This window comes from Guillardia theta (assembly GCF_000315625.1).
Source record: "Guillardia theta CCMP2712 unplaced genomic scaffold GUITHscaffold_10, whole genome shotgun sequence".
Lineage (NCBI taxonomy): Eukaryota > Cryptophyceae > Pyrenomonadales > Geminigeraceae > Guillardia > Guillardia theta.
Window position 1 is genome coordinate 968,239 of NW_005434664.1, and position 10,305 is coordinate 978,543.

At 53.8% G+C, this 10,305-nt stretch overlaps 3 protein-coding genes across 3 annotated transcripts; 2 read left to right on the forward strand and 1 right to left on the reverse strand.

Moving 5' to 3' along the window:
• Nucleotides 1-271: 271 nt before the first annotated feature.
• On the reverse strand, nt 272-1,299 carry GUITHDRAFT_102576 (hypothetical protein; the record flags this gene model as incomplete). The annotated part of the gene is made up of 6 exons (XM_005838887.1): nt 272-317; nt 364-422; nt 661-734; nt 975-1,048; nt 1,172-1,230; nt 1,279-1,299. 6 exons carry the CDS (start codon nt 1,297-1,299, stop codon nt 272-274), a joined length of 333 nt encoding a protein of 110 aa, XP_005838944.1.
• A 4,605-nt stretch (nt 1,300-5,904) lies between these two features.
• On the forward strand, nt 5,905-6,141 carry GUITHDRAFT_57704 (hypothetical protein; the record flags this gene model as incomplete). The annotated part of the gene is made up of 1 exon (XM_005838888.1): nt 5,905-6,141. A coding segment is annotated over one exon (237 nt), but the record flags the coding sequence as incomplete, so codon positions are not given.
• Nucleotides 6,142-8,206: 2,065 nt separating this feature from the next.
• On the forward strand, nt 8,207-9,247 carry GUITHDRAFT_102578 (hypothetical protein; the record flags this gene model as incomplete). The annotated part of the gene is made up of 1 exon (XM_005838889.1): nt 8,207-9,247. One exon carries the CDS (start codon nt 8,207-8,209, stop codon nt 9,245-9,247), a length of 1,041 nt encoding a protein of 346 aa, XP_005838946.1.
• Nucleotides 9,248-10,305: the final 1,058 nt, after the last annotated feature.

Genomic DNA, 10,305 nt, shown 5'->3' on the forward strand with positions numbered 1-10,305 from the left:
AGGGAGGGAGGGAGGGAGGAGACGAGGAGACGAGGAGACGAGGGAGGGAGGGAGGAGACGAGGAGACGGGGAGACGAGGGAGGGAGCAAGACGAAGAGAGGGGAGAGGGGGAGGGAGGATTAGGGTACAGCGGGACTCCAGGAGGGGAGGGGAGGAGCGAGGGCGAGAGCGAGAGGAGGAAGGAAAGGGAGAAGAGGGAAAGAGGGGAACAAAGGAGGGTAGAGGGAGGGGAGAGGAGAAGGAGGAGGAGGAGGAGGAGAAGGAAAGATTCTTACCACCCGGAGAATCCCTTGTTGCTTTCAACGATGTTGGTGTACCTGAGCCTTCAAGTCACATGACAAGGCTCCTCCTTGCTCTACTTACCCGGCCTCCGACAGCCATTTGCATGCCATGGCAGACCTGTTGCCAGCCTGGCATCCGATCTGACAGGAAACTTCAGGAAGGGACGAGGATGATACAAGAAGGAGGAGGGGGGAGGCGAAGGGTGAGGGTGCAGGTGGAGATGGGAGTCGAAGGTGGTAGGGGTGGATCGAAGGACAGACAAGGAGAGGGAGGAGCAGGAGAGAGACGGTACCACAGAGAAAAGAGGAGGATGAGGAAGAGGTCAGAACGAAAGGAAAGGAGGCATTTGCAGCAGGAGGAATGAGCGTATAAACTAACCACAAGCTTCTCATCCTTGTTGGGGAAGTTGGTCTGAATGAGCTTGAGGAACGTGCTGGACATCGGCATGGGGCCTTGAGGAATGTCAAACAGCACGAGGGGATCCGATAAGGAGTAAGGACGGATAGCAGAGGAGCAAGAGGAGCAAGACATAGAGGCCGTGGGAGCCAGGGAAGGGGGGTTGACGAGGTGAGAGGGAGAGCAAGGAGAGAACAGAGACCAAAGAGAGTCAGCAGAGAAAGAGGAGGAGAGGTCAAGAGGAGGGAGGGAGGGAGGGAGGGTTGGGAAGGAGGGAGGGGGTTCAGCGGCAAGACCGTCGCCAGTGATGGCGAAGGCTGGGATGTTGATGGCGTCCGTCGGGTGACCCCTCGCAAACTCCTCGTTGGTCCTGCTCGCGCGCACACACCATCACACTCTGGGGGAGAGTGCCAACCTCCTGCTCCTGCTCCTGCTCCTCCTGCTCCTCCTGCTCCTCCTGCTCCTCCTGCTCCTCCTCCTCCTCCTCCCTCACCTCACGTCCACGTATGTGAAGCCCTCGCTGTCGCAGAGCTTCTTCGCCTCTGCAGGAGTCTTTTCCCCCGTCAACTAGCAGCTGCTATCGCCGACCCTCTCCCTCACCTTCTTGGGCACTTCCGACATGGACAGAGACCTGGGACGAGCTCGTCACGCGTACAGCAGGCAGGCGCAGCAACAAACACATGAGGCGGGGAAGCATCCTGGCAGGCCGAGAGGAAGGAAGCTGCGAGCAGGTCACGAGGAGGAGGCCCGTGCTGTCTTGCTAACCTTGCTGGTGCATGTCTGAGGAGCGAGCGCCCTACCAGCATCGTCGTCATCGTCTCTCACAGCCCTTGCAGTGTAGATGCACAGACCTTCTCAACGTGGGGCACGGGCTCAAGGAAAAGGCACTGGTGTATGCAATGAGCACTGAACGACATGAAATGTTAGTCAAGCCCCCGCATACGACCCGAGGTTTCAGGTCTCTTCTTGCATCTCCATGCTATCAGCTGAACTTGTATACCCTATCTGCCCCTCTGCCTCTGCTTTGTTCGCTATATGACTCTGTATACACTCCGAAAACACGGATCCATGTGTTAACATCGGTTCGCGTTTAGTTTTCCTCCTTTACAACCCTCTGCTCCTGTGCCTTCATGTTTTTTTCTCATTTTCATTCCAAAGACATATTTCATTTTGCGATGCTGTGTTTGTTTCTCTCCTTCTCTCCCTTTCATGTCAGTGCGCACAACTCCAATCCTCAGGCGATTCCCAAAATCCTCCTGTTCGTCCCTTCTCGTCCATCTTGGTCTTCTTCTCTTCAGCGCCGTCTTCTTCCCCTCTATGCAAATATTCTATCCTCTTCATCCTCTCTATCCTCCTCCTCCTCTCCTCCTCCTCCTCCTCGCACCTGCGGCCATGGCCGTGCGCATCGCAGAGGCCATGAACATGGGAAGGACTCTTGCCCACTCCCAACCCTCTTCCGACCCACCCCTACCCTCTCCATATGAAACTCACCCCATACAATTCCACTACAAATGTGGGAAAAGAAGGGGTACACAAATGTACCCTCCATGTATGTACTACCACCACTACCCTCCTGCACGTCCCCGATTCAACTAGAACTTCTCAGTCGTTACTAACCGTTACAAATGATTTTGTACGTTACACAATTCGTTGTTCCAGAATGAGTGGTCGCATCGGAGAGCAAACGATGGTGGGGGAGGGCAAACAGGAGGGAGGGGGAGAGGACAAACAGGAGGGAGAACGATAGGGTAACGAGGAGGGGGAACGAGAGGGAAACCAGGAGGGAGGAGGAGAGGGCAAACAGGAGGGGCGAGAGGAAGAAGTAGACCTAACGAAGAGGAGGAGAGGCCAAGGGCAGGGGTAGAAGACGAGGGCAGAGTAAGGGGGATGAATGGAGAAGTAGTAACACACGTAAGAGGCCGATAAGTTTAGGAAAGAGAATAGACTTAGAAAATCATAATTGTGAGGGGTTAGCAATGATACGCAAATGTAAATGTCTTATCTTGCTGCATTCTGCAGTTGGTTCGATAAGGTGGTGACGAAACATGGGGTGGAACTTGGCAGTCTTGTTTTGAATGTACTTTCGCCTGCTTCATATCAAAGGTACTCGTGACACGCTCCCTGTTCAAGACGTTGACAGTGCATGGCAGCTCGTGTATACAGATGAAGAGTCTCTCTGCATTTCAGGTCCGCTCCAAGCCTTGCTGCTAGCTCATGGTGCCTCTAACATCGCATTGGCCGACTGTCACACGCAGACTCCGATGGGTCTGCGTCAACCGCCAATGCTCTCACGTCCCCTGGCGCATGTTCCTCGTGTGTCACCTCAGAGTCTGTTGCTCCCGCTGATGCTGCCGCTGCTAGGGGACGCAACTCTTCTCTCGCTGCGAGGAGGGCATGCGCAGGAGGATGGGAACGAAGTACCCTCTCGCAATGGCGAGGCCTGCCTGACTTGCATGCAGGTGGTATTCGCTAAGGAGAAGAAGAGCATGCGGGTTGAGCTGTGGGCTGCTCTGTTCGGCATGTCCATCATCAATATCATCGCATGTGCCTTCGCATGCCACTGCGTCCCACCGTTAGACTTGTGACTGTTTACAGCCACAGAGATGGCCGAGGACACGATGGTGCGAACGATGAAAGCGCTGAAACACCAGGCAGCGATCAGTTGACGCTCTTGCACACCTTGACGCCCTTGCAGGTGATGAAGAAAGATTATGCTGAGGATGTAGAGCGAGGTGAAAGCTCCCAATTCCTGCGCCTGCACTTGGCATCAGTGAGTTTGACATGTCCTGATGCCCTCCATGGTCCGTTGACGGGGAGTACTTCAAGGTGGACAAGAATGTGTCGGTGGATCCGCCGTCCTTTGACCAGGCTGACAACGATCCGATGCTATGGTGAGGGCTGTTAGAGGGGGGGCATGAGCAAGGGGCTTCAGAGCAGTGACTCAGGTCAGAGTCAGTGGCTAGACGAGATAGCAGCAGAGACATGATACGGCAAGTCGGTCATGTTTGACTGCAGGTATCGAGTTCACTCCATGGGCATCAGCACATGGGCGAACAGGGCACTGCTGATGTCACTCCATTCCTTCCTGCAAGAGAAGGGAGGGAGGCTGTACCTGGGGGGTTGTGAGAAAGATTTACAAGTGGTCGACTATGGGCTGTGTAGAAAGGTATGCCTCCTCCTCGCCTAGATACCTCGTGCTCCTCCACTTCATCCTCGTGTTGTCCTGCTCGATGTAATCCTCACCCTCTCAGTTGCTCTCTCACTCCTCCCCGGCAGCATCTTATACTGATTCACTCGGTTCATTTCAGGAACTCGACAAGAGCATTCCTCGTTTGAAGCTAGTCTTCCCAAACCAGAGGTGAAGGAGAGAACCTGCTGGAACCCAGCTCATCTCCAGCCCGCAGTTACATCGAGCAACCTCTTCAGTTTGAAAACATCTATTTCAAGCTCGAGAATGTGACGACATGATACCGCCTCCAACTTCATTAGACTGCTCTGACCCTCAAGTTTCCTCCCAGGGCGAGGAGATCCGGGTCGACTTCACAGCTTCTCAATTCGGTTTCTACGACTACCTTCCTTGTTATCCTCGTCCCACAAGGTCTTCAGCTCCCCCTTGCGACGTCCTTTGTGCCACCCTCACTTCCCATGCTGCCAGCGTGAAGCCCATGAGCATGTGGCTTCCAGCGACGCACCCGGTGAACAAGTAGTTGTCCTGCGACCCGTGAGCCTGTTATTTTCACAGACCCCTGAGTTTGCACACTTCCACATGTACATCATGGATCAAGGAGAACATGTGGAAGAGGTGAAGGAGAAACCTGTGGAGGACTATCACGTCATATAGTGATTGAGTGTCGCAGGCCTCCAATAGTCGAAACGTGCATCTGAATGATGCGATCACTGGACAGAATGTTTGCATTGCATAACGTGTTCTGCCCTGAAACTTACAACACTTTATCCTGGCAGGTGGCTTGCAGTCCTTACAATCCTCCAAGCGTAGGACGAAAACAGTCAAGTAGCACAATGATCTGATCATTTTGAAGGTTTCGGCTTTCCACAAATCGTCGGAACAAGTGTTTGGTATTTCCTACTTGGACCAACTAGTCTCGGTGCCATGTTGCTGATTGATGTCATCTTGTCAAACTCTTCTCTTCAAAGAAAGCAGATGAACTTAATCTCACTGCCGACGAGGTTGCAGTGCTGCACTGTTCCTTCATGGGCAGTAAGATACTCCCTTGGATATATCTGCATGCTGGTGACTGTCGAACAGGTTTGGAATCCACCCAAAAACATGCCATAGAGACATTTCGAAACGACACTCAGCCTCTTCTGTGGTTTGCATACCAGTGAGAACAACTAATGCAAAAGTGATCAAAGATTGAATTCGATCGCCAGATATGCAAAAGCGTACATGCACAGCCCTTGGCTCATAGAGGATGGAGAAGATGTAAGGAAGCAAACTGGGATGAAAACAAGACGCTGATATCTGACTAGTTCCTAATGCTCTCAGGTGAACATCACATACTGGAAAGCAGAGGAAAGGCTGCAAGGACTTATTCCCCTACACTGGGCTGCGCTACACGGTATGAACAGAGCAACTAATCCTCGCCTTCTCCTTTCTTTTCTCCCCCCCCCCCCCCCCCACCCTTTCCGTTCCTTTCCCTGTCCTCCCCTTCCCGGCTTTGCCCTTCCATCTTCTTTCCTCTATCCTCTCCTCTTTCCACTCCTTTCCTCGCTTGTTCGACTGAAAACTCGCAGGTTACGACAGTGAATTGAGAAAGATGTTAAGGGATCTGCGCATGAATTTTTCCGAAGACTCTCGAGGATTGAATGCTCTTCACTGGGCGGCCCTGAATGGGCACCACAGCACGGTGAGGAGGAGTGGGAATAAGAAACAATCCTGGCATCTTGGATGCTACGGAAAACAGAAAGTGAAGGCAGAAGCAGGGGGGCAGGGGGAAGGGGAGTAGGAGCAGAAGGAGAGGGAGACTGAAAACTCAAACGAGGTCTCCTCAAATGATTTCTATGGCTGCAGGTGAGGATGCTGGTGAAGGAATTTAATGTGGACCCCAACTGCCGGGACAAGGATGGCATGCCCCCGCTCCTCGCAGCAGCTGGGAACAACTACGTAGACACCGTCCGCGTCCTGCTGGAAGAATGCCGGGCGGACGTCAGCCTGGCGGATGAGGACGGTAATGATCGCTGTTTCCCTCATGACTTGCCTGGATGGTGACGGAGGAGGCAGGTCTTACTGCTGCTCACTGGGCGGTGAACGTCGGCAACTTCGACCTGCTCCATATGCTCGTGAAGAAGCACGGAGCAGACGTAAACGCGATTGACAAGGAAGGGCAGACTCCGCTACATCTCGCAGCATCTCTAGGGAGTCCTCAGATGGTGTATCAGATCATCACTGAGCTCAACGCGAGCCTCCTCGTCCTTGACATCGCTGACTACAACGCCTCCGACATCGCCTTCATGAACGGCAACCCGGACACGCAAGACGTGATCCTTGAGCTGGCTCAGTTGGGTCCCAAGGGGGCTGAGACAAGCTTCGAGGAGGTGATGAAGAGGATCCGAGCTCGACGACAAGAGAACAAGATCCATGAGCATCAAACTGATCGAGGGAAAGAACCCCAAAGTCCTCCTCCAAAGACTAGAACCGAGTCCTCAGGCAAGAAAGGTTGCGAGGAGGAGGCTTGCCTTGTGGTAGAGCATGAACGTCTCTCAGGCTCTCAACAGCATCGATCTTCTAGCAGCAGAGGGACCCGGTTCCCCAAGATCTATGGGCGATCCAAGGATGCGGTACTGGACCAGGACTGGTTATTATGTCGGAGCTGATAAGCTGCTGCCGCCGGCAGGTTCGGATGCAGCTGCAGCAGGAGCTGGCGCGAAGACGAGAGGTCAAGGCACAACAAGAGGCTCTTGAGAGGTCTCAGAAGGGGAGCAGAGGAACGTGAGGTGCTGTAGTCGTTTGACGACGAAAGAAGTTCGGTCTACTCACAGTGGCCGCGACTCCACTAGCTCAATCATGTCAGAGCCCTAGCACAGCTAGCTCAACTGATCTTCGCTACCATTTCGTGTCACAACCCGTAAAGCTTGGGGGTGTGACACGAAATGTGGTAGCGACAGTATTGGTGTTGTAGTGAGTTTTTGTACTGTGTGTTGTCTTCCCTCTCTCTCCACTGTTCTAGAAGAGCCCTGCGGGACCCCGACAACACTGGCATGGCTGCCTGGAGGCAGTCCGATCGTTCAAGACACAACGAGGAAATCATGGAAGACAGTCTTTCAGGATGTCCATGACATAGCGCATGACCCGGTATTCCCCCAGCATTTAAGTGCCCTCCATCAAGACGGTTCGATCCGAAGTTATACACGCCGTGCCATCATGAAGGGGGCAGCGTTCCACGTGCGGTCCCCTCCGAGCGGAGCACTGATGCACCAACAGGATGCCGCACACTTTCACATTTGCCCGCGACGATCTCGCCCCCAAGATTGAAGCGGCGGAGGTCTAGCAGAGACTTGTGAGGCAATAATTGAATACTGTGGAACGTCATGATGCCCAGTCACGTCACTTCCTGAAACTTCGGCAGTGAACGTGTGATCCCGGGTCCCGGGGTCCAGAGGCTGAGCGGGCCCGGGGGGTGCTTTGAGCATGCAGTGAGTCATCGAGTCACGAGTCGCTGTAGACGTCCGCAGCCCGTAAAGCTTTCCGAGCGGCGGGGAGTTCGGGGTGTGACGAATAAGTCAACTTTTGAGATTCCCCCCCCGGGGCTCCCGGTGGGCGGCCGGACCGTACCGTAGTGTCGGGTCTTCAAGGTGACCGTCCTTTTACTCAATGTTAAGTTAAAATGAGAGCGAGGACCGTAGTTTTAGTCAACGGAAAACCCTACTGTCACTGTGGAGTGACTTATTGGTACTAGTCTTTTTTACTCAAAAGTAAGGTGGTGCTGGGCGCAAGCGCTGAACTTCTCAGGGGGCCAGAAAGGAACTTTACAGGTTCCGAATCACTCGGAAAGTTCCTATGGGGGTAAAAGCGCAGGGGACGATTTATTAGGGGAAAAAGGGCCAGGTGGACGGGGGGTGGGGGTTTTATGACCAATAAGATACCGGCCAGCCAAGAGTCGGATGAGGGGGTCCTGTGACTCGGCAAGAGGGGTGGGGTGATGGGAACTGGAAAGAAAACTTTGGGGTGGGGTGAAGGGGCTGCGCTGGCGGACCTACTGGCGAGGACTAGCTTACCACCGTGGTTTCCATGCTGGAAAGAAGGGGTGGTAAGTGGTCGATGCTCGTATTTCTACAATAATAAGAGAGCTAAAGAGCTTCATTCCCCTGCCATGAGCGCGCAGGCCGATGGAGGGATGTTGGACAACTGAGGAAGGTGGATGAAGGTACCAAGAATGAGAACGATACAGTTCCTCCGAACAAGATACCTGACAACACTGATTGCATACAATCAGACAAGAGGCAGTTTGTTGAGCTAAGACGACTCAGTCATCACAAACAATCCCTTGCGTTGAGGAGAGAACAAATTATGCAACCTGACGTCCTCGACGACCATCAGTCAAATCCGATTCCAACCAACAGATCATCTCTCATGAGCTCCTCTATCTCCTCAATGCCTGATATCCTCCACAGCCTAACTCCGTCTCAGACTTCGGACTCCTTCCTCTTCGATCCTTCGGCTCCCCGTAACGTGTCCTACCGGGCATGTGCACAAAACCTCTCTCCACCAGACCCGGCGTGGGCGCCCCCCTGTCCAAGCCCTTGGCAGTCAGACCTCTGGACGATACCCTTCCCCTCGACCAGCGCTGCCCTCCAAGCCTCCCTTCCAAACGCGCTGGAACCGAGCGAGCTATCATACGGGCAGTGCATCCTACAGAACCTCGCGAGCTCTCTCCCCGCCACCTACGCGGACATCGCGCGATGTTGGGACCGTCTGCCCGCTGCTGCTGCTGCTGCTGCTGCAAGCATGGAAGAGGACCAGAGCAGCATACGCCAGGTATCAGGCACTTCTGACGTCAGAGTCACACTTGCTTGGACTGCAACGGACACCTCCTGCTTCTCCGCAGACGTCAAGCCCACTCCCGATCATTCCAGCCTGAGTGTGGCGGAGGGGCCGGGCCTTGAGGAGAACGAGGACGCGCCGGCGATGCTGGACCATGGGCTCATCGACCGATGGAGGGAGACAATCAAACAAGTTGGCGAGGAGAAGGATGGCAGTGAGGGCGTCGTGATCGTCTTGGCGCGGAAGGGGAGGTCAGAAGCAGCAGCGAGGAAGCGAGTGGAGGTGACGTACGAGATGCTGGCGAGTCATTTCAACAAGAGTCTGGTAGAGACGTCGAGAAAGATCGTAAGCTTGTTGCTGATGTGCTCGAGTCTGGTACTGACAGGAGGACGACGATGCTTGCAGGGGATCGGCAAGTCTACTATGAAGATAGTGTGCAGGAGGCTGGGGATCCACAAGTGGCCGTACAAGCACACGGGGAAGAGGCGCAGGCGAAGTCAGATGACAGAAGAGCCGGTGAGTGGCCTCTGGGGGGGGGGGGGGGACGGCAAGGACTTGGCCAACTGACCAAATGTTTGGCCTGCTTGTCGGAAGGCAGGGAGCTAGAGGGTAGGGAGCTAGAGGGTAGGGAGCTAGAGGGAAACTTGTTATGTTGTTTCTTTGTCATAACGATGATGCACGTTGCTGCTCGATTCGGTGAGCCTTGTTTCGTTGGTCGTCGAGTCTTTGATTTGATGCGCTAAATCCTAGAATGTCGTTCTCTCCTTCGAGTGACTGAGACGTACCTGCAGATGCCCTTCGACCTGTCCGACATTGAGTCGCAAGAGGAGGAGCAACGCGACGAGGATGGAGGCAGAGGAACTCAACTTGATCGCGTTGCTGAGGAAGACCAAGGGAATGCAAGCAGTTATGCTCGGAGAGACAGTAGCCGGATGACCGACACATCAAAGTCCTAAAAACTAAAGTAAGTGTGTAAATTTATGCGTGAATTAAGGCAGGTTCCATCATCTCCACGCTTGTTTGCTTTCCCGTTTCTTCTCGTATTCGACACTTTTCTTCCTTGTTCTCCTCCTTCTTTTCCTTTTTCTCATCCTTTACGTTGCCTTCTCTAGTGTGCCGAGCCAGAACCACTCCCTCATCCTCCTTCACTTCTCCTAAATTTTTACCTCTTTTCCTCTAACCTTTTGCTATGACATTTCTCGTCGCAACTTCAACATTTTCATGCTCAATCTCCCTCCTTCCGTTCCTTCTTACAACATCCAGCGACTCTACCTTCTGATCTCCCTCCCTCCCTCCCTCCCTCCCTCCCTCCCTCCCTCCTATCGCTCTCTCTCTCTCTCTCTCTCTCTCTCTCGCTCTCTCTCTCTCTCTCTCTCTCTCTCTCTCTCTCTCTCTCTCTCTCTCTCTCTCTCTCTCTCTCTCTCTCTCTCTCTCTCTCTCGCTCTCTCTCTCTCTCTCTCTCTCTCTCTCTCTCTCTCTCTCTCCCTCCTATCTCTCTCTCTCTCTCTCTCTCTCTCTACCTTCTGATCTCTCTCACCTGTCGTCCGACTTTCTGTGCCCAAGTGGCTTCAACGAGCAACAACACAATGTCTGGTTAGAGCGGCGGAAGGAGGACGCGGGGGCGG